Source organism: Chrysemys picta, chromosome 11, assembly GCF_011386835.1.
Source record: "Chrysemys picta bellii isolate R12L10 chromosome 11, ASM1138683v2, whole genome shotgun sequence".
Taxonomy (NCBI): domain Eukaryota; kingdom Metazoa; phylum Chordata; order Testudines; family Emydidae; genus Chrysemys; species Chrysemys picta.
This window is the reverse complement of record NC_088801.1, coordinates 64,096,029-64,118,906: the sequence shown is the minus strand read 5'-3', so window position 1 is coordinate 64,118,906 and position 22,878 is coordinate 64,096,029. Positions and strand designations below refer to the sequence as shown.

General features: G+C 50.0%; 1 protein-coding gene and 1 long non-coding RNA gene across 2 annotated transcripts; both read right to left on the bottom strand.

Annotated features, from left to right (window-relative positions):
* Positions 1-956: 956 nt before the first annotated feature.
* On the bottom strand, positions 957-2,072 carry LOC135974167 (uncharacterized). Its single transcript, XR_010591373.1, has 3 exons — positions 1,607-2,072; positions 1,383-1,474; positions 957-995 (listed from the first exon to the last, which is right to left on the bottom strand). It is a non-coding gene; the product is annotated as an uncharacterized LOC135974167 (long non-coding RNA).
* Positions 2,073-14,309: 12,237 nt separating this feature from the next.
* LOC135974166 (maestro heat-like repeat-containing protein family member 7) lies at positions 14,310-21,285 on the bottom strand. Its single transcript, XM_065561007.1, has 8 exons — positions 21,116-21,285; positions 20,418-20,555; positions 20,131-20,248; positions 18,870-19,010; positions 16,386-16,550; positions 15,645-15,800; positions 15,123-15,245; positions 14,310-14,493 (listed from the first exon to the last, which is right to left on the bottom strand). Exons 1-8 carry the CDS (start codon positions 21,268-21,270, stop codon positions 14,374-14,376), a joined length of 1,116 nt encoding a protein of 371 aa, XP_065417079.1. The 5' UTR covers positions 21,271-21,285; the 3' UTR covers positions 14,310-14,373.
* Between the last annotated feature and the right edge of the window lie 1,593 nt (positions 21,286-22,878).

Sequence of the window (22,878 nt, the reverse complement as noted above, 5' to 3'; positions counted from 1 at the left end):
TTCTCCATGGGCCTGGGGCAAAGCCCATTAAAGACAACAGAGAGACTGACTTCCGTGAGCTTTGTTTGGATCAGGCCACCATGAACAAAGAGGGGTTGGACTCATTCCTGCGTCTCTAGGCTTAGCCTATAACCATCTCACTGTCCACTATTTCCTTTGACTGACGGGCTGGTCTCACCCTCACTCAGATCCCGGACTAAGGAACTGGATCTGGGGAGTTTGTACCCAATATCCCCCACCTCCTCCCTCTTTACATCTGAGGGTCTCTCTGATGAGTCCTTGCTGAGGACTGTCAAGTCATATTGCCCTGGCCTGATCTTCTTTGACTAAACACCAGGAAATACGGGCTTCCAGGGCTCCATCTGTGTCTTTGCATTAACCAAGTGTATCTTCCTGCCTCATTTAACTACCAGGCTCCTCTGATCAGCGAAGCAGCAGAAAAGCTTCCTGACTCAGGATACAGAGTAACTCTGCTGCTCAGTGCAGCATCTGCCAACCTGCCGGCCTTGAGGCCCAGCCTGTGATATGGTTCTGCAGATCCTAGGCTCAGTGCAGATCCTGGCAGCTGCGTGGGAATGTGCCTGAAAGCCGCTTTTGTGCACCACCCCCACCAACTTGGAGGCCATCTGGCCACTGGGCCAGCCCCCAGCATAAAGCAGAGAAGCCTCGGGGATGCCGCAGCCATGCCCCCTCTCCCTTGGGAACACCTCCCTCTCCTGAGGCTGGAGGAGGGTGGTGTTGGAGCCATTACAACAGGCCGATGGCGCCCATTATAGAAGAGGATGATCACACAGTGGATGACCAAAGCACACAGTACAAATTAGACCCCATTGGTGCCATGACAGGGCCTCTGCGTCCCCATTGCCATCTCCTTGACCCACACCCTGGGACCTCTGCTTCCTCACTGCACTAACCTAAGGATATTACTTACGTTCACGTACCAAGTCCAGGCCTTTTGATCTGGGTCTGTCTGCCGGCGTGCTGGACAGTGCGCCCTAGCGAATCAACACAACGGCTCTCCTGTCAATGCTTACATTCTCCAGGGCGAACTTTCAGAGGTTCAGCCTCTCAACAAAGAGAGCAGTTTTCAAGACGTCTCATGGGAAATCAAATGCAGTCACAATCTGGGAAATTACCGAGGGACTGATGGCCGAATGCTGCACTATTTCCACTGTTCCAGAGGGATTTCCTCAGAAGTATCTGGATGATTATGGTTTCAACACAATCCCTGCCTTTTACATAAACCCCAGGCCACCCCACTTACAGGTCAAGAAATGAGGATGCAAGGTGCCCCAGACATACATATGGGGCACTGCCAGTTGTGAGAATATGGGACTGAGCAACGCTCTGCAATCTCAGTTCAACAAGTCAACAAAACTTACCTCAGCAAAGAAGGCAACTGAGGTGAGCGTGTGCTTCTTCCTGCCCCACTTGGGCCTTGGGCCTGAAATCCTTCCCTCTCTCATGTGGGGCTCTGCAACATAAATACCCATGAGTAACAGGGACAGCAAGCTCTACAGAGCAAATCCGTACGGCAGATGGTAGAAAGAATAGCTTATACTATCTATCTATCTGTCTATCTATCATTACATGTTAATTCACTTACAGCATCTAGGCCTCCCCATTGTAGCTGAATGGTTCACAGTCAGAAGCTGGGATGTATCTGTTGAGGGGCTGGATTGTAGGATGAGAGTCCATGCATAGGCTCAGGCCAATGTCTTCCTATGTCACTGTCCAAAGTCTGGCACTAACATTCATATTCAGGCATCTAGACGAGTGGATTGATTTTCAGAGGAGCTGAACAGCCACGGCTTCGGCAGATTCGAGTGAGAAGTTCTTGGTATTCAGCATTTGAGAAAGGTCAGGCCATTTATTTAGGTGCCTGAGTGTGGCATTGCAGCCGCTGCTATGGGTCGTTTACAATGAATACGGAATCAACATAATCTCGGCACGACAACCAAGTTCAGGATCTAATCGAGCTGTATCCTCTCTGTACTGCTGTACGGTTGCGAAACATTGGGACTGCGCCACTCAGAGTGGGCAAAGCTGGAGGCTTTCCACATAAAATGCCAACGTTGTATATTGGGCATATAGTGGAATGACTTCATTTGTAAAGCAGATGTTTATGGTCGCTCCGGTCTACAGACTACTGGGGCCATTGTCCGCAGATGGCGTTTTATGCTTTTCAGACATGTCGCGAGTATGCCACAAGACCAGGCCTGCACATCATACGGCCCGCGGGCCGCATGCGGCGCGTGGGGGCTCACTGTGCGGTCCGCAGGGGGATTCTAAACCCCACGCACACAAAGTCCCAAGGCTGGCGTGGCGGCGCTTCCTGGGGCAGCTCCTGGTGGCGTGCCTGCCCGCCGACAGGAGCCAGCAATGCGGGACACGGGCACGGGGATGGAGCCCTCGTGCGCCGCCGCGCCTCCACCCGCCTCCCCCACCGGCCCCAAGCGGGACACGGAGCCCGCGCGCGTTGCTGCCCCTCCCCACTGCCCCAAGCGGGACACGGGCACGGAGCGCTCGCTCCCCCCCCCCCCAGCGGGACACAGGGCTCAGCCACCGCCCCCGTCCTGAGCGCTTTTTGGCCCACCCCCCCCGGGACTCCTGCCCCATCCAACCCCCTGCGTTCCTTGATGCCCACCCCGGGACCGCTGCCCCATCCACCCCCTTCCCTGTCCCCTGACTGCCCTCCGCTGCCCCATCCAACTCCTCTCCTGATTCCCCATCCAAATACCCCTTCTCCCTGTCCCCTGACCACCCTTGGAACCCCTGCCCCTGACTGCCTCCCACCACCCCATCCAACCCCTGCTCCTTCCTGACTGCCCCCCGGGACCCTTGCCCCCATTCAATCCCCCTGTTCCCTGCCATCTGACCGCCCCGACGCCTATCCACCCCCCCCACCTCCCTGAACTCCCCTGCCCTCTATCCAACATCCCGTCCCTGCTCCCTTACCGCGCTGCCTGGAGGTGGCTGGCGGTGCTACAGCCGCGCCGCTCGGCTGGAGCCGGGCCACACTGCCACTGCGCAGTGCCTGGAGCACCGAGTCAGTCTGAGCTTGCAGCCCCCCCGCTTCCCGCGAATCAGCTGTTCGCGCAGGAAGCCTGGGAGGGCTGAGAAGCAAGCAGTGGCTTCGCGCTCAGGCCCAGGGAGGCGGAGTGGAGGTGAGCTGGGGTGGGGAGCGGTTCCCCTGCGTGCCCCTCCCCCCGGGTTACCTGCTGTGGTGCGGACGGCTCCCCCCACCCCAGCTCACCTCCGCTCCGTCTCCGCCTCCCTGGGCTTGAGCGCGAAGCTGCCGCTTGCTTCTCTGCCCTCCCAGGCTTCCCGCGCGAGCAGCTGATCGCGGGAAGCGGGGGGGAGAAGCGGGGCAGAGTGTTCAGAGGCGGAGGCGGAGCGGAGGTGAGCTGGGGCCGGGGAGCGGGGCGGAGAGCTGGAGCACCCATGGGGTCGGCTCCTAAGGCGCCACTTTTGGATAATGTGCTCAGGGGGAGCAGCCGCTCCCTCTGCTCCCCCCCAGCTATGGTCCTGGTCACTTCAACTTACCGGTTGTTAAATTTAGAAGCCCTTTTAGAACCGGTCCCGCGCAGGACAACTGGTTCTAAAAGGGCTTCTAAATTTAACAACCGGTTCCCGCGAACTGGCTCCCGCTCACCACTGGAGACTCCCCTTGCTGCTCTCACCCTAGGAGCCAGAGACCTCCCAGCAGGGCTGGTGAGTGCGGCCAGGGAAGGGGGAAGGGTGTGGTGGAGTGAGTGTCTAGGAGATGTGCGGGGGGTGCTGGGCTGTGAGGGTGTGGAGGGCGCTGGGCAGTGGGGGAGGTTTGTGTGTTTTGGGGTGCTAGGCAGTGGGGGTCTGTTGGGGGGTGCTGGGCAGTGAGGGAGATCTCATAGACTCATAGACTCTAAGGTCAGAAGGGACCATTATGATCATCTAGTCTGACCTCCCGCATGATGCGGGCCACAAAACCTGACCCACCCACTCCTGGAAGAATTCTCTCCCTTGACTTAGCTGTTGAACTCCCCAAATCATTATTTAAAGACTTCAAGTCGCTGAGAATCCTCCAGCAAGCGACCCCTGCCCCATGCTGCGTAGGAAGGCAAAAAACCTCCAGGGCCTCTGCCAATCTACCCTGGAGGAAAATTCCTTCCTGACCCCAAATATGGCGATCAGCTGAACCCCGACCATGCGGGCAAGATTCTCTAGCCAGTCCTCCTGGAAAAGTTCTCTGTAGTAACTTTTAATATCCCATCATTGACCATTGTTATTGACCTATTGACTAAAATCACTGTATCCCATCAAACCATCCCCTCCATAAACTTATCAAGCTTAATCTTAAAGCCAGAGAGGTCTTTCGCCCCCTCTGTTTCCCTTGGAAGGCTGTTCCAAAACTTCACCCCTCTGATGGTTAGAAACCGTCGTCTAATTTCAAGCCTAAACTTCCCGACGGCCAGTTTATATCCATTCGTTCTAGTGTCCACATTAGTACTGAGCTGAAATAATTCCTCTCCCTCCCTGGTATTTATGCCTCTGATATATTTAAAGAGAGCAATCATATCCCCCCTCAGCCTTCTTTTGGTTAAGGTAAACAAACCGAGCTCCTCGAGTCTCCTTTCATACGACAGATTTTCCATTCCTCGGATCATCCTAGTGGCCCTTCTTTGTACCCGTTCCAGTTTGATTTCATCCTTTTTAAACATGGGAGACCAGAACTGCACACAGTACTCCAAATGAGGTCTCACCAGTGCCTTGTATAACGAAACCAGCACCTCCTTATCCCTACTAGAAATACCTCGCCTAATGCATCCCAAGACAGCATTAGCTTTTTTCATGGCCACGTCACATTGCCGACTCATAATCATCCTGCGATCAACCAGGACTCCGAGATCCTTCTCCTCTTCCGTTACATCCAACTGATGCGTCCCCAGCTTATAACTAAAATTCTTGTTAGTTATTCCTAAATGCATAACCTTACACTTCTCACTATTAAATTTCATCTTATTACTATTACTCCAGTTTACAAGGTCATCCAAATCTCCCTGCAGGATATTCCGATCCTTCTCCGAATTGGCAATACCTCCCAACTTTGTGTCATCCACAAACTTTATCAGCCCACTCCTACATTTGGTTCCGAGGTCAGTAATGAATAGATTAAATAAAATTGGACCCAAAACCGAACCTTGAGGAACTCCACTGGTAACCTCCCTCCAACCTGACAGTTCACCTTTTAGTACGACCCGCTGCAGTCTCCCCTTTAACCAGTTCCTTATCCACCTCTGGATTTTCATATCGATCGCCATCTTTTCCAATTTAACCAATAATTCCTCATGCGGTACCGTATCAAACGCTTTACTGAAATCGAGGTATATTAGATCCACCGCATTTCCTTTATCTAAAAAATCTGTTACTTTCTCAAAGAAGGAGATCAGGTTGGTTTGGCACGATCTACCTTTCGTAAAACCGTGTTGTAATTTGTCCCAATTGGCATTGACCTCAAGGTCCTTAACTACTTTCTCCTTCAAAATTTTTTCCAAGACCTTGCATATTACAGATGTTAGACTAACAGGCCTGTAGTTACCCGGGTCACTTTTTTTCCCCTTCTTGAAAATAGGAACCACATTAGCTATTCTCCAGTCAAACGGTACCATCCCCGAGTGTATGGATTCATTAAAAATTATCGCTAACGGGCTTGCAATTTCCCGCATCAGTTCTTTTAATATTCTCGGATGAAGATCATCCGGTCCGCCCGATTTAGTCCCGATAAGCTGTTCGAGTTTGGCTTCTACCTCGGATACGGTAATGTCAATCCCCACTCCTTTATTCCCATCCGTCTCGCTTCTACTATTCCTCAGCCTTTCATTAGCCTCATTAAATACCGATGCAAAATATTCATTTAGATATTGTGCCATGCCTAGATTATCCTTAATCTCCACTCCATCTACAGTCTTAAGCGGTTCCACTTCTTCTTTCTTTGTTTTCTTCCTATTTATATGGCTATAAAAGCTCTTACTATTGGTTTTAATTCCCCTCGCAAGGTCCAACTCTACTCGGCTTTTTGCTTTTCTCACTCCATCTCTACATGCTCTGACCTCAATAAGGTAGGTTTCTTTGCTGATCCCCCCCTTTTCCACTCCCTGTACGCTTCCTGTTTTTTCTTAATGACCCCTCTGAGATGCTTGCTCATCCAGCTCGGTCTAAATCTCCTGCCTATGAACCGTTTTCCCTTTCTTGGGATACACGCCTCTGACAGCTCCTGCAACTTCAACTTGAAATAATCCCAGGAGCCTTCCACCTTTAGATCCCTAAATATGTTAGTCCAATCCACTTCCCTAACCAGTCTCCTTAATTTATTAAAGTTAGCCCTTTTGAAATCGTAAACCTTAGTCTCCGATTTAATTCTGTTAATCTTTCCATTTAGTTCAAACTGAATTAGCTCATGATCACTTGAGCCAAGGTTGTCCCCTACAACCATTTCCTCAACGAGGTCCTCACTACTCACCAGCACCAAATCTAAAATGGCATCCCCCCTCGTCGGTTCAGCAACTACTTGATGAAGGAATTCATCAGCTATTACGTCTAGGAAAATCTGAGCCCTATTATTGTTACTAGCATTTGTTCCCCAATCTATATCTGGGAAGTTAAAGTCTCCCATGATTACACAGTTCCTATTAGTATTTACTTCCCTAAAAACGTTAATAAGTTCTCTGTCCATATCCAGGCTAGATCCCGGCGGTCTATAGCACACCCCAAGCACTATCCCAGAGGAGGCTCTAGTAGTTCTTTTACCCAATGTGAGTAATGCCCAGACAGACTCCGTCTTATCCATTCCATCGCTTATTATTTCTTTACAGTTTACCTCATTATTGACATACAATGCTACTCCCCCACCTTTACCTTTGATCCGGTCTTTCCTAAACAGCACATACCCTTCCATACCTGTACTCCAGTCATGACTACTGTTCCACCACGTTTCAGTTATTCCTACGATATCCGGTTTCATTTCTCGGACCAGGAGCTCCAATTCCTCCATTTTGTTACCTAGGCTTCTCGCATTGGTGTATAAACATCTTAATTTATGCTTTTTGGCCTCTCTCACATTCGTTCTCCCATTTGATATGGACACCGTACTGCTAGTATGACCCATTAGTCTGGTATCCACCCCCCCCGTCCTTATGTCCAATCTCTTCCCCCTGGCTGTATCTGTTCTTATCTCATTGTCCTCCCTCTCAATGTTATAATCTGGTGTGGAGATTAACTGGACATCTCCCAACCGTCTCCCCCAAATTCCTAGTTTAAAGCTCTTTTGATGAGATGAGCCAGCCTCCCTCCCAGAAGTCTATTTCCTTCCCTACTCAGGTGAAGTCTGTCCCGTGAGAACAGTTTTCTGTCCCCGAAAGCCTCCCAGTGGCCATACATCCCAAAGCCCTCTTTATAGCACCACTCCCTTAGCCAACTATTTGTCATCACAATCCTTTCACCCTTTTACTGCCCTTCTCTAGGAACAGGCAGAATCCCACTGAAGATGATTTGAGCCTCGAATTCCTTAAGCGTCTTCCCCAGCCTGGCATAATCTCCCTTGATTCTCTCTAGTGAGAACCTAGCCGTATCATTTGTTCCTACGTGAAGGATGATCAAGGAGTTCTTACCTGCTCCTTTTAGGATCCTTTTCAGCCACAAGTCCACATCCCGTATCTTAGCGCCCGGGAGACAGCACACCCTTCTGTTCTCTGGGTCCGCCCTGGTTACAGGCCTGTCCAACCTCCTCAGTAAGGAGTCCCCAATCACATACACTTGCCTTTGCCTGGTGGCAGTGCGATCTACTAATCTATCCCCTGTTCCCTCTAGTTGCAACCCCTGTCCATTCCTATTTTCCCTTATAGTCCCCCTTACGTCATCCTGTATCCTCCCGGGGCCCAGAATTGGTGCTGTCTCCATCAACTCCTCCCCTCTTTCTATGGGACTAGCTGCTCATCTCTTTTTCCTCACCCTGCCCCCTTCAGTTACCACCTGCTGCACCCCTTCCTCGTTCTCCAAACACCCAAACCTGTTCCTGAGCTCTATTTCTCCTTCACTGGCCCTCCTTTTCCTTTGCCTGCTTCTCACAGTCACATGCTTCCACTGCCCTTGTTCTCCCCCCGGCATTCCCCCCTCACAGGTCTTAGCCCCTGCTACCACCTGTGCCCCTGAGCATTCCCCTTCAGCCCCCACTTGCCTTTGCTCCATCAGGTGCTCGAACCCCCTCCTAAACTCTATCAGGGTATCTACCTGCATCTCCAAGCCTTGGATCTTTTCTTCCAGCAGTTCTATTAGGCGGCATTTCATGCACACATACCTCTGTTCAGGTACCGCTGCTAGGACGCAGCTGCCGCATGCAATCATCTGCATTGTGTCACCTGCGGCTTGGCTCATGGCTGCTATTGCCTGGGCCCGCCTGCTCAGCTGTGCCCTCTGCACCTGGGGAAACACAGCACACAGGGCACCATGCCCTCCTGCCTCCCCTTCCACCTCCTCCAATGCAACTCCCACTCAAACTCCCGTTAGCAGCCCTGTTCACTGCCTCCTGTGCCGCTGCTCGCAGCTGTTGCCGCTGCCTGGCTGGGTGGCCGCTTTTATAGGCCCTCTCCTCAGCCAAGCTCCGCCCCCAATCAGGGCTCAGCTGCCCGCCCAGCACGCTGCCCCTACAGGCCTCTACACATACAAGCAATACAAAGACAGACGCAAATACAGGTACCTTCTCCTCCAATGGAACTCCCACTCAAAGATCTGTGTGTGTCAGGGCACTGGGGGTCTGTGTGGGGCATTGTTTAGTTGTGGTGGTGGGGCTGTGGGGAAGGGCACTGGGAGGGAGGGAAAACCCATATAAATTGACACAAATTGCAAATTAAAACTTTTTAAATGTATAAGCATTTTACTCACTTGGGCGCATTTGCCTCATGGCACACAAATTTGAACTCTGCTTCAAAAATTTGCACAGAAGAAATTTTTCTTTTACCTTAATTATACTATTTTAGGAGCCTGCTATAACATAGTACCAAGGTTCAATACAAAGTCATATAAAAGTTATACAAAAATGCATAATGCAGAGAGTTATCTACAACTGCATTGATTGACTGCTGTGTGCAGTAATATAGTGACCCCTGGACCTACAGGCTTCCACACACCGTCAGTGCCTTGTTAGTGTGCCATGCGCCGTGAGATATCTCTTCTCTTTGTGTGTGACTGTGAGTGTTTCCCTTGTGTGTGAATTTATTCAACAAAATCTTGAGCTTCATAATGGATACCATGAGTGAAAAGAAAAAGAGAAAAATAGAATCAGAGCACAGAGTTTTCAACACTGAATGGACGAATAAATACTTATGTACTATTTCCAAAGACAAAATACTGTGCCTCGTGTGTCGCGAAACGTTAGTCGTTCTGAAAGAATACAATGTTCGGTGGCACTTTGAAACTAAGCATCCCAATCTCGCCAAATTGAGCCCAAATGAAAAAATAATTAAAGCAGCCAGTTTAGCGAAAAACCTTAGTAGAGAACAGCAAATTTTCAAGAAAGTGAGCACTGAGAACGATACAGTTACTAAAGTAAGCTTTAAAACAGGCCTGCACAATTCGTAAAGCGGCGAGGGCCATATTACTCCAAAGAAAACAGCTGAGGGCCAAAACCCCCCGGCCCCGCAGGAAACCCCCCCCCAGCGCCACCCAGCCCCGCGGAAACAAACCCTCCTTCCCCAGCACCGCCCCGCCGAAACAGCTAAGGTTTGGGGGGGAGGGTGTGTGATACTTTATTAAGAATTTTTCAATTAAATCAAACAATTTTTTAAATTATTTTAATATTTTTATTAATCATGGAAAAATGAAAAACATCTGTTCCGTTGAAAGAAAACATTTGTACTTTTCATAATTACCTTGCAAATTTAATGAGAAATATTACATCTCTTTTTGGCAACAAGCTTGTCGCATTCGGGGGTCATATTTGAAAAGGATATTTTCATAATGTCTTCCAAATGGTCGTCAGTCAGAGAAGAACGTTGCTTGTTTTTATTCATGTTCATGATGGAAAATGTTTGTTCACATATGTAAGTGCGTCCAAAAATGCTGAACGTTTTCAGTGCAACTTCATTGTCCAGACTTTTGTAGAAGTGCCGCAAGCTGCTTTCTCTGTGCTTATTTCGGTAAACTGCCGAACACTGAAGTTCAATAACCTCCAACTGCAAATCTAGTGGCACTTCCTCTGGATCCACAGAAAAGGGATCTTCAATCAGCTTCAACTGGATGTCTTCTTCTTTAGACAAAGTAAGTCTTCTGTCAAATTCTTCAATCAAAAGAATGATGTGCTTTGCATATTTTTCTCCTAACTCGGCGTGTTTGTGCTGAGGGATACGCTGTGCACAAGTGGGAAAGTGACACATTTCACCTTTTGACAGCTGACTTCTGAAAAGTTTCAATTTCATTTTGAAAGCTTTCACTGCTGCACACATTTGAAAGATAAGTTGATTTTTTCCCTGAAGTTGAATGTTGAGATCATTCAGGTGTGCTGTAATATCACAAAAGAAACATTGGGACTGCGCCACTCAGAGTGGGCAAAGCTGGAGGCTTTCCACATAAAATGCCAACGTTGTATATTGGGCATAGAGTGGAATGACTTCATTTGCAAAGCAGATGTTTATGGTCGCTCCGGTCTACAGACTACTGGGGCCATTGTCCGCAGACGCCGTTCTGAGTGGCTCGTAACATCCGAGAGACAATTCCACCAATCAAGGGGTGCAGGCAGCCCAAAGGCAGGCCCCCTATTACATGGGTGCCTCAAGTTTATTCCGACGTTGGGCTCTCGGCCCGTCAAGCACAGGAACGGATCAATGGTGAACAACTGCTACGGCCGACCGTTCGGCTAAGCGTTGAAGAAGAAGTATGGATTTAGGTATCTAACTTTTGACATCCATGTTTGAAAGTGCTGGCCCAAGTGTCTAAAGAAAAGTGAGATTATATAATGTCAATGGATGGAGAGATGAAGGGTTTTATTTAACTGTCCAAGGGGAACTAGAGGCCTGGATCATACGAACAGCCATATTGGATCAGACCAGTGGTCCATCTAGCCCAGCATTCCATCTTCTGACAGTGGCCAGTGCCAGATGCTTCAGAAGGAATGAACAGAACAGGGCAATTTATCAAGTGATCCATCCCCATCATCCAGATTCCATCTCTTCCTACAAGGTCACAAAGACTGTATCAGAGATCGGAGGCTAATCAGAAGAAAGGGAAAAGGTCATTAATGCCGTGGCTGATGTAATGAACCAGCTCTCTTGCAACTCGTTCCATTATGGAAGGAAGACAGAGACGTGAGAGCAAATGCCCTTGGTTTTACACTAACAGTCTTGTCACCTTTTTGTTTAGCTGGAGCCAGTAGCCATCATTCTGCTCAGTACTGGGGTCACTTAAACTCATCCCCAGCTGCCTACATCTCATGGGGAACAATGCAGGTAATTACCACAGGATCATGCAGGCACTGGCTTCGGCGCTGGGGTGGTGGCTCAGCTGACCTCCTCCAGTCACCAACTTCTCTGTGGGAACTCAGGGCCCTCCTGAGACCTATCGGTGGCTTTGGGAAGGGTCCGGGCCACCCAAGAGATCTCTGTCAGGAGCATTTTCCCTTTCCTCCTGGCCAGTCAAGCAGCAGAACAGCTTAGTTAGCAAATTTTCAAGAAAGTGAGCACTGAGAACGATACAGTTACTAAAGTAAGCTTTAAAATTTCTAAGGAAATTGCTGCTGCTGGGAAATGCTTCACAGAAGGCGAGTTATTAAAAAAGTGTATGTTGATTGCTATATCTGAGTTATGTCCAGAAAAGAGGGGAATATTTGAGAATGTCAGTCTATCACGCATGACTGTACGGAGAAGAATAGCTGACATTTCTACCAATTTAAGTGATCAGTTAAAGCAGAGAGTCAGTGAATTCTGCTTTTACTCCCTAGCTATGGATGAAAGCACTGATTTAAAAGACACCGCCCAACTTCTTATTTTTATTGAGGTATTGATAAAAACTTTGAAATTACTGAAGAACTTGCTGGCATGTGCTCCATGACGGGTCGCACAACCGGAAAAGAAATCTCCAGTGAAGTGATAAAGTGCATGAATGATAAGTCGGGATTAGATTTCACAAACTTGGTGGCCATTTGTACTGATGGTGCTCCAGCTATGTGCCAAAAAAATGTTGGAGCAGTTACTCTTCTTGAAGAATTTATCATGAGAGAAATAACCAAACATCACTGCATTATACATCAGCAGGCAAAGTCTTAAAATTTGAGCATGTAATGTCAGTGGTAGTTTCCATTGTAAACTACATCCGTTCTAGAGGACTAAAACGTAGGACATTTTGAGCCTTTCTTGAAGGGGTAGACACCGAGTGCAATGACTTAATCTACCATACAGAAATGAGGTGATTGAGTCGAGGAAGAGTGCTCCAGCGTTTTGTTGCTTTGAAAGAGGAGGTAGCAAAATTCCTAGAAAATGGGCCAATAAAATTCCCAGAGCTTGAAAATGAGTCCTGGAATCAAGATCTCTTTTTCTTTTGTGATATTACAGCACACCTGAATGATCTCAACATTCAACTTCAGTGAAAAAATCAACTTATCTTTCAAATGTGTGCAGCAGTGAAAGTTTTCAAAATGAAATTGAAACTCAGGGCCCCGCTGAGTCCCATCGGTGGCTTTGGGAAGGGTCCGGGCCACCCAAGAGATCTCTGTCAGGAGCATTTTCCCTCTCCTCCTGGCCAGTCAAGCAGCAGAACAGCTTCCTGAATCTAGCTCCTAGGGTCTGAGGTGACTGGTTTCTGCCACCATCCCGAACTTGCTGAATGGCCCGTGAGACACTGAGACGGACAGAGGAATCCGGATCTTGCTGCAGGCCACTGAGAGCTGAGGCAGAGAGAGGAAGCTCAGGTCAAAACACATATCGTATTAGCATGCCCTAGCACCTGCACCATGGGCCTCTGTATCTTCCACAGGGGCGGCTCTATGTTTTTTGCCACCCCAAGCACGGCAGTCAGGCGGCCTTTGGTGGCATGCCTATGGGCGGTCCGCTGGTCACGCGGATTCAGCGGCGTTTCTGTTGGTGATCTGCCGGTCCCGCGCCTTCAGCGTACCTGCCGCCGAATTGCCGCCGAAGCTGCGGGACCGTCGGTCCTCCCGCAGGCATGCCGCCGAAGGCTGCCTGACTGCCGCCCTCACGGCGACCGGCACGCCGCCCCCCGTGGCTTTCCGTCCCAGGTACGCACTTGCTGCGCTGGTGCCTGGAGCCGCCCCTGAACTTCCACAGCAACTAACTCCTCCCAGATGCTCTGGACCCACCAGGGCTATCAGTGTCATCGCCATCTGATAACCGCTTAAGTCCTCAGGGACATCTGCCCTTGGCAGCACCATCTTCCACTGCATTCTGGGGCATCCACCTCCTTAGCACCATCTCCCTGACACATGCCAGGGCCTCTCACCCTGCCTGGCATTTACTTTCTCCTGGTAAAACCTTCTGGCACCTGGAGATGGAAGTGACGCCTGACATCAGAGAAAACAAAGCTGGGACTGATGTCCAGGCTCTCTCAACAGCTACCTCTGGCCACGTCTAAATTGAACTCAATGCAGCAGCATGGCGGGGGAGTTGCACTTTTTCCTAGACTGGTTCACAAGTGGGAGGGATAGCTCAGTGGTTCGAGCATTGGCCTGCTAAACCCAGGGTTGTGAGTTCAATCCTTGAGGGGGCCATTTAGGGAACTGGGGTTTAAAAAACAAACAAACACTATCTGGGGATTGGTCCTGCTTTGAGCAGGGGGTTGGATTAGATGATCTCCTGAGGTCCCTTCCAACCCTGATATTCTACAAGGAGCATGAGCTCTCCTTCCACATGCAAACACAGCCATGTGGCAACTACTTACACTGAAGTATCAGCTCCTTCTCTTGCCTGACCGTGGTGGGCTCCGAGCTTTGAACAGTGCAACCTGGAACGTACAATGGAAATGAATCTTGCAGGAGTTTTCACCTCCCCTGGGGCTACCTTTTAAAAAATGTCAGTCTTTCCAACAAGCAAAACAGCTTTCAAGTGGTCCCTGGGATAATCAGACAAGTCCACAAGCTCCAAGACAAAGAGGCTCATGTCTTGGAAGATACAGAGAGCCTGATTGCCAATGGCTATGGTATTGCTGCAGTTCCGCAGGGATTCCAGTCGGTGGAGCTAGAGGGTAGGGTTGTAATTTGCTCCAGGCCTTTTGATATAATCCCCAGCCCAACTGCCTCAAGGGCAGGAAATCGAGACACTAGGATCCCAGGGGGTTAATTCTTGCTGCTAGTGCCCTCCAAGCAGAACACGGGACAACCTCTCAGATAGAAGTTGCTTAAGAAAAGTCGTGGTTACCGATAAAGATGGCTGCTGCCCGTCGTATTGGAGCCTGGGGGCTTTGGAGGTGATCCAGACATTGGAGCAAGATGTCAGATACGCTCTTGAGCTTCAGCACCTAGGAATAGAAACCAAAGAAGCTTCTCGTTGCTGGGGCCGCAGGGTGAGGAGAAGAGAGATTTCATCTCCAGGTAGCTGCTTGGCTTGGAGGGGTGGGAAGAATGCAGCTCCCATCTCCATGTATCCTGGGGGCGACCATCTACATGCCAGGGAGTCATTAAATGACCATTTCAAAGTATCACCAGACACATTGCTGGTGTCTGAGCTGCTGGCACTGCAGGGCTGGAGCCTGGCACTAGAGAACACTGAAGCCCGGTTGTATGGGCTTCATCTGGGGAGGACATTAGAGAGGGTGCAGAGCATAGGAAATACGGTGCAGAAGTGGCCAATGGGCTGGGGTAAGGTGAAAAATGGGGACATCCAGTTTCCTGCAGGATTCGGAAGGCATTTTTGCCATCAACTGATTCTTTATGTTGTGAGCTTTCACCTCCGTACTGAACTCCTGGCCAGGTCTGGCTGTTCAGATCTGACAGGCACTGGGAGGAGTGGGGGAGCTGGGTGCTTCTAAGAGGAAGCCAGAGTGCAGTATGCTAGTACTAGACATGCAATCAGAGCAGTGAGTGAGGGAACACGTTTCCGGTCCCACATCTAGAAGCAGCACTCACGAGAAGACGATTGTTCACTTACAGAGTGCTGGCAGATCTTGTCCACCACCCGGGGATGGGTGTGCCAAGCCTTCTTGCTGTTAATCTGCTTAGGACAAGACCATCCCAGGAGCTGAAAACACCCAGCCAAGGCTTTCTGACACCTCTGCAACACAAGATGGGACAAGGAGAGTTTGCATCATGAGAAGAGCTGGAATCTGTGGTCACTCTGCAGTGAAAAGCCAGCTGAAATGATCAATGAGGGAAAGGAATGTGGGGGTCACATGGTATCCTGCTGACCCTTGGTGTCTCTTTGTTCCTATTAGTGGAGGCTCCTGGAGTTTGATCTTCATGGTGGCTGCAGTTCAGTGACTTAGGAAGTGGCTGCTGGGAGCCATAAAACATCTCCACTTGTGTGTCCATTGAAGGCCAGGGAACTTGCTTGGGTAAGCGGGTAGGGCTGAGATTTTTCACTTTTGGGAGGCGGCTCTGGAGACAGACCTAGCAGGAGAGCTGGAGCAGTCAGGGCCTGCTGCACCAGGGAGCACATGGCAACGGGACTCACCTTGCCCACGTCAGGGTCCTCGTCCTGTAAGTGAAGGAGCAGTGGGACCAGGCTGCGGGTCACTTCCTCCTGCAGCAGGGGCTTCTGCCTCCTCTTCACTGTGTTAAGCAACTCTGTAAAGAGCATGATGGCAGCAGAGCGCACCTGGGGTCTCACCTGTGATGGACACACAACCATGAGGGGATCTCACCGAGGGAGCTTCACACTCTCCTTATACGGTGAGCTCGGCACAATGCAAACCACAGATAGGGGCCAGTCTGACTAATAACTCCATGGTCTGCCCACCAAGAGGGCACCCATTTGCAGAAAGGTTTGGGTGGAGGGGCAGACAACACAGGTTAGGACAGTGGTTCCTAAATTTCCCTGGAGGCCTCCTGTAAGTGCTGACTCCATCCACAGTGAAGGGCTCTTTGGAGGGTTTCTTTAATGGGTTCAACACTTTTATAGTTTCATAGCATTTAAGGGTCATTCATTCATCTAGACTCCAAAGCACAGGACATTACATTTCACCCCATGACCACTACATTGAGCATGTTAACTTGAGTTAGATTAAAGCATATCAGTCCTCAGGAGACCAAACGGTTGCATGCCACACACAGAACACGAGAGACCAAGGTGTCACCAATGCCTGAGGCCCAGGCAATGGCTCGGAACTGATCAGGTCAGATATGCCACCACTACGACTCCAGAGTCACAACACTGCCTGGCTGGGGATGGGCAGGTCAAGAGCCCCTGACTTACAGCATCGAGTAAGGGGATTAGCTTCCTGGCCACGCTGGTGAGCTCACTCCCATCCAGGCTCTGCAGAAGGTTCTGAACAGCTGAGATGGCCTCCAGAATACTCCCATCGTCCATCTCATCCGAGCCCCAAAGGATGGCAGGCAGCAGGGCCTTGACTTGTTCCACCTACACACACACACATGGGGGGGCTCATCAGATCTCCCAGCCCTCCAGTGAGTACACGCCACAGTGCCAGGGCTGTGTTTATTCTACCCCATGGCACCAAGTCAGAGAGAAGCTCTGTCTCCACAGTTGGAGGCGTGGTGCTTTAGAATCGATGGGGATGCCTGACGAGGCAATCAGTGAATCCTAACCCCATCCCGGGTCGTTCTGGTGTAGGGTGGGCAAAGCTGTGGTTTGCTTCGGGGCTTTTCTCTCTTTTCTACGTGCTATTAATTATTATTATAGCAGATGCTGGCAGCAATCTCCATAGTTAAGGCTGGTACACAGTTTCCATTTTAGTTGCTCCTTTTGATACGCTCCTAAAAACATTCCCTTTTTGGATGGAAATGTTCCATGCTGTCTCCCCAGTCAATTGTGATTTTTTCCTGGGGTGATTGCGTCTCTGAGCTGTAGGACAGTTTTTCCACTTACAAACAAACAAACGAAAACTTCTAGCCACCTTCTTTTCCCATGCAGACAATCCCCCAAATGGTGAAACTTGGGGAAAAAATCAAACCTGGCCCATGGGGAGTCCTAGGTGAGAGCTGAACCCTCTGCAAAGTTTGAGAAACTTGGACCTGATAGTGCAAGGCATTGAAATATCATTTGGGGGCAGGGTCACAAACACTCTTTAAGAGAGTGCTCTGCCTCTCTCAGGGCCAGAGACTTTGGGGCCAGCCAGCTCCATGCATTAATCAGATGCAGCGGAGGAGGAGAGAACTATTTTGGGCTGTCAGGAAGGAAGGGGAAGCAGGAGCAGGGGGGAGTGGCTCCTAGAGTACCCTGGGAGGGAAGGCAGGGGGAATCTGATGGGGGAAAAGGGCCTCCAGGGAGGAAGCCTTGGGAAGCAGTCCTCCCCCAAGAGAACAAAGAACTCCGCAGAGCCTGGGGGCAAAAGCTTGCAGAAGGGGTGCCCAGGAAGGGGGCCAAAGTTAAGTTTTCTTATGTTTACTAAGGACAGGGTGGAACCTTTGTTGAGTGAGCTCAGAAGAGGAGATGTGGTAATGGCAGAAGATCCTGTTTCTGATTTTTAGTCCATTGGACACTGTCAGGTTTGATTCTGAGGGTTTCATCTTTGGCCTTCAAAGGCTTGTTTGTCTTAATAAATGAGCCTGAATAAGGGTGTTATTGAACGAGGTATTTGTGAAGTCAAGCCGAGGAGGGGAAAACTGAGGCAGTGCTGCAATGTTGGGTCTTGCCACTGGAGGGGGCTATGAGACAGGGCCCTGTGTGCTCGCTAAGGTCTTTAGACCAATCAAGGTCTTCCTTTGTGACAGCACCAGGAATGGTCTCTCCAAGAAGGAACAGGAATGCTGCTGGGGTAATTTGCATGGGGGAGAATTAGGGTTACCATATCTGAACTTTCAAAGAGAGGACACTCCATTGGGGGGGTAGCCCTGCCCCCTAGCCACTTCCTCCCACTTCCCGCCCCCTGACAGCCCCCCCAGAACCCCCGACCCATCTAACCCCCCCTGCTCCCTGTCCCTGACTGTCCCAACCCCTCTCCACACCCCTGCCCCCCTGACAGCCCCCCCGAACTCCCGACCCATCCAACCCCCCCCCCCCCGCTCCCTGTCCCCTGACTGCCCCCCTTCTCCAACTCCGTGGCCCCCTTACCGTGCCACTCAGCTTAGAGCAGGTGTCTGGCTCCACGCCCCAAGGAGCGCCCCGCCCGAGCGCTGCCGAGCGGCGTGCTGTGGCTGTGGAGGAGGGGGGGAAGCGGGGGAGGGTCTCTGGCCGCCGCTGCCAGCCCTGCCGCCGCGTTCCCTCACAGGCGCACAGCCCCGCCCCCCAGCGCTGCCAGGCGGCGTGCTAAGGCTGCAAGGGATGCGGGGCGGGCAGGGAAGGGGCTTTGCTGCCGAGGCCCCAATGCGAGCGGCGCTCGGCCGCCCTGTCAGCCGCTTTTCGGTCGATAAATAGCCGACTGGGGGGAAATTCCGGACATTTTTAGATTTTTAGAAATCCCCCCCGGACGGCTATTTAAAGAGCGAAAAGCCGGACATGTCCGGGGAAACCCGGACGTGTGGTAGCCCTAGGAGAATGATAACGTCCACCTGAAATCCAAGCAGTAAAATCCCATCTAAAATACTCTCCGAGGAAAGATCTGCATTGAGGGGCCGTTGTGATCCCCGTTCCTGCTGGGGAAATGGAGGCACCGAGAGGGTCAGCAAGCCAGCAGCAGAGGTGGGCTCAGAACACTGTGCCTCACTGCCTGCCCAGAACTCAGTCCACTGGGTCACAGCCACCTCGTCGTTTTCCAGTTAACCAAGCCTGGGCTCTCACCTTCCCTGGTTGGGTTGCCAGGATGCCGAGTCCTCTTAGACCAAGTGAACGGAAAACTGGGCTGGGGTGTTTTGTCCACTCCTCGAGACGGTCCAAAGTGTCTGGATGTGGGAGCTTCTTGGCCTCTTCGTAACGCAGAAGCTGAAAACAACACAGAGCGAATCAGCAGCAGGTGCTTACCGGAAAACTTTGTGTGTCGGTTCTCTGGAGAGCATCATAACCTCCATGTTGTACCGTCCATTGCTATACATCAGCCCCACTTTGTGTGTGACACCCAGTCCTCCCACTGACTTCCTGGCCGTTAGCACTAGACTCAGCCATAGGCGCTGGCAGAGCTGCTCTACCCTCCAGGAGAACATGTAGGGCAACAAAATGTTCAGTGACCATTTGTATGGCGGACTCTTGTGCATCTGGGGGTTTGCCAAGAGCAGCCGAACCCCTCGTGGTGACCCTGTGAAGCAGAACAAGCCGCTCTGAGATAACGTGAAAGCTGGGACTGAGAAATCAAACCCCTGAGTTGAAATCCTGACCCCACTGAAGTCAGTGGAAGTTTTGCCTTTGATCTCAATGGGCCCAGGATTGGACTCCTGGTGAGGAGAGAATTAAACCCCATCCCTTAATAAGTTAGATGAGGAGACAATCCCTGAAAACTGTCAATAGGAACTAGCCAGACAGAACCCGTGGAAATGGGGAGGACAACCTAGCGATGGACTATAGAGCCACCTCATTCCTGGTGATGTGCCTCTAACTAACCCATCCAAGAGAGAAGGTTAAAGATTGCTCGCCACATTCAGAGCTAATGATCCTGCATCTGGGGGAGCTTTTACCATGATCCTCTCTCCTCCATACCCACTCTCAATGCCCCTCTTTGCTTTTCCTTAGTGACTTCGCAGGGAGGAACCTTTCATGGACCTGCAGAAAGGCTGATGCCGACAGGAGACCCAGCTGCCCTTCGGGAGAGTCCAGGCTGATGCTGTTCTACAGAACCTTAGTTTCTTGGATATTCTCATCAGGCTCCTGATTACAACTTTGGAGCAACCAATGATCCCCTAAAGGATCCATCTCAGATTTTACACTGAGCGTGCTGGGACAGGACTGGGGGAGCTAGTCAGTGCTGCATGGACACCTGGCAATGTGGACATGACCAATAAAGCTCATCGTTTATGTAGCGCAATAATGAGTCTCAAAGGCTTGATTTAAGGAGTTGCTCACTAATCTAGGACACAAGACCCAATTGCTCTCATCAGCTAATGAAACTTACTTCTACAAAGAAGGCCATCATGGTCAGCCTGTGTTTCTTATCACCTCTGTCGAGGAGCGGGATCACTAGGTCCAGCAGCATCCTTGTGGTCTCAGGGCAAGCATAGTGCACCATGGCTCTGTGACACAAAGCAGAAATACCTTTGATAGTAAGGGAAGAAGCACGTTCTGCAACAAGGGGGTGAGGGGTCAGCTTGGGACCACATGGCAGCCCGAAGTGAGGAATGTTTCATTTTGGAATTGCCCCCACTAGCAGGACTGACTGCATGGAAAATGCTTGTGTATTACCTGGCCAGCAGGCTCACCCCATGGAGGTGATCTTGGGGGCTTTGTAGGAGGATCCAGCCTTGCTCCTTCTCCATAACAGTCAGCTCGGAACGGCAGCCAACACAGAGAAGCAGCATCTTTATAGCCTCCACTGCAGAGCTAGATTCAAACAACACACCAGCGTGACTGAGTGCCAGGAGCCCCCTCATGGCAGGTCTGTCAGGGAGTGACGGATTCACTTGTGTGTGGAAAGACACACCAATGGTTTAAATAGAGCTTAGGAAGGCACAGGTTCGTGACTGGGGTTCCTAGGCACTATAGTAATACAATTTAATAATATGAAGAAAGAGAAAGAGTTCTGAGCAAATCCTACAGACAATTGCACATCAGCACTAGGGCATGTCAATGTCACAGAACAGGAGAAGTTCCGCCCTTTAGTGTCGGACCCACATTCCTTTGACACACTGGCAAATTGGCTCCCACTAATTTCTCCCCATAGCTGCTGGGATAGTCTTTCTACTTCCTCTGCAGTGCATTGGTCGGTATGTCATTTACCACTGAGAGACACCCTTGCAACCTAAGCCCTGCCTGCTAACTCCCTCAGAATTAGAGAGTTATGGAAAACCTGCAGGGGCCACATGAGAGCTGGAGAAGAGAACTATGACTTCTCTATGACTGTCCATGTAATTAGACCGTTGACTTTCCAGTAGGCGCAGTACCTGGTGTGGAGGCTCTGCCGGCTGCTTTCCCTTCCAGAGACTTTATCCCCTGGTATGCTCTGTCCCAGGCTGAAATGGATTTCGACAAGAAGCGCCATTAGCAGCTGAGGATAGAGGCGGGTTGTGGCATCTCTGGACTTGCTCACCGAGATCATCTCATAGAGGGCGCATGTGGCCTGAAGAGGGAACAAGACAGACACAAGATTACTTGGAAATCCTACTCCCTCCTGCGTCAGTTCTCAGGACTTCCTGCTTCTGTGCTATGAAACTTCCCTGATTCATGGAGAAACAAACCGAGTTAAACTGCCCTGAGCAGCAGGGCGGGGGAAGCCGGGCACTGGCAGGTTGAAGGCTTTGCCTTGTGGAGTCTGATGACACTAGGCTGCATTGCCACACAGGGGACCTAGCTTTGATTTCGGATCTCGCAGAGCTTCCTGACCTGCAGGGGCTGCAGAGACAGCATGCTTGGGGTGGGGGTAATGCCTCATGGGACTAAGAATGGGAGAGAATAAATTAATGAAGAGAAGAGTGGCTCTTTCATCAGCTTCCTCGGCATCTTTCTTCTCCCTCATTTGGACTTCCACCATCATTCTTTCATGCTTGCATTGTTTCTTGGCTTCCAAGTGCCTCAATGGGGCCTTTTCTTCTGCATCTGGGGTCTAGGGGGGCTGAGACCCTGCTTTTTGGTCAAAGTCCATGAGCAAATCTCTCAGTTCGTGTTCTGCGGCTTTCTTCTTAACAGATAGCCCCCTTTCTTTACATACTTTTTCAAGTTCTTTTGAGTCAAGACTCTCATAGGATTGTGATTCACCCATTGTAACTCATCTTTAACCCTTAAAACTCTCCATATCAAATTTAAACTTTAAATAGTGTTGGGTTATGATCTTTAAGCCCAATTGACCTGTGGCATGTGACTCCTGTGCTGACTACGCCAATTGTCACGCTCTCTGGAGTGGTTCACAACTGTGAATGCCAATCTTAGATCAGACTGTCATAAAACAGGGCAGGCACCCCAAACTAGTAGTATATTCTATAATTGGATTTCACAAAGCCAGTAACAATTGTGCATTCCTGGATTACAGTACCAGTTTTACCAAGGACAGTCTTACCACAGACAGTCCCCTTAGACATTCCAGCCTATCTTGCCACCCAGACAAACTGAACTTTGTGATTAAAGGTTATTAAAACCAAAAATCACACCACATCAGGTTACTCCCAACCCCAAAGGGTCAGTCACTTACCCTAGGTCAATTGGTACTCTGGATCTCACACCAAAAACAACACTGGCAGCCAATTCTCTAGTAAACTAACTAAAGATTTATTAGCTAGGAAAAATAAATGAGAGTTATTGAGAGGTTAAAGCAGGTAAAATACATTAACAGGTGAGTCAAAATTTGTAAATCCCAAATGATAGCGGAGATGTAGTAATCTCTTGGTTTCCTAAAAGTCTTTTCAGGAACCCAGATGTTTCTGGGGATCTCCATTTTGCATTTGGCATCTTCCCTGTAAGAGTCCAAACAGTCAGAGATACAGGATCATTCCTTGACATCTATTTTATAGCTTTTCCAGAAACCAATCTGAACAGTGTCTTTACCCAAGTGGGTTCTGATGAGTAGGAAATTCAGACTTAGTCTGTGAATTCCCGTTGTCAAACACAGTAGCCCTTGCTTTGAAGTTAGCAGTCTTCCTCATTTACATTTCCAAGGCTCCAATTGTGTTTGATGGGTAATTTAATTACAGGGATATACACGATGCCAATGTAA

Bases quoted from the DNA above. Each gene is read 5' to 3' on its own strand.
- LOC135974166 (XM_065561007.1), bottom strand. From the start codon at position 21,270: ATGATCTCGGTGAGCAAGTCCAGAGATGCCACAACCCGCCTCTATCCT. The intron at 15,801-16,385 runs GTAAGTCAGGGG...TGTCCATCACAG, and splicing joins TAATCCCCTTACTCGATGCT to GTGAGACCCCAGGTGCGCTC. The intron at 15,246-15,644 runs GTGAGTCCCGTT...CTTGTGTTGCAG, and splicing joins AGGACCCTGACGTGGGCAAG to AGGTGTCAGAAAGCCTTGGC.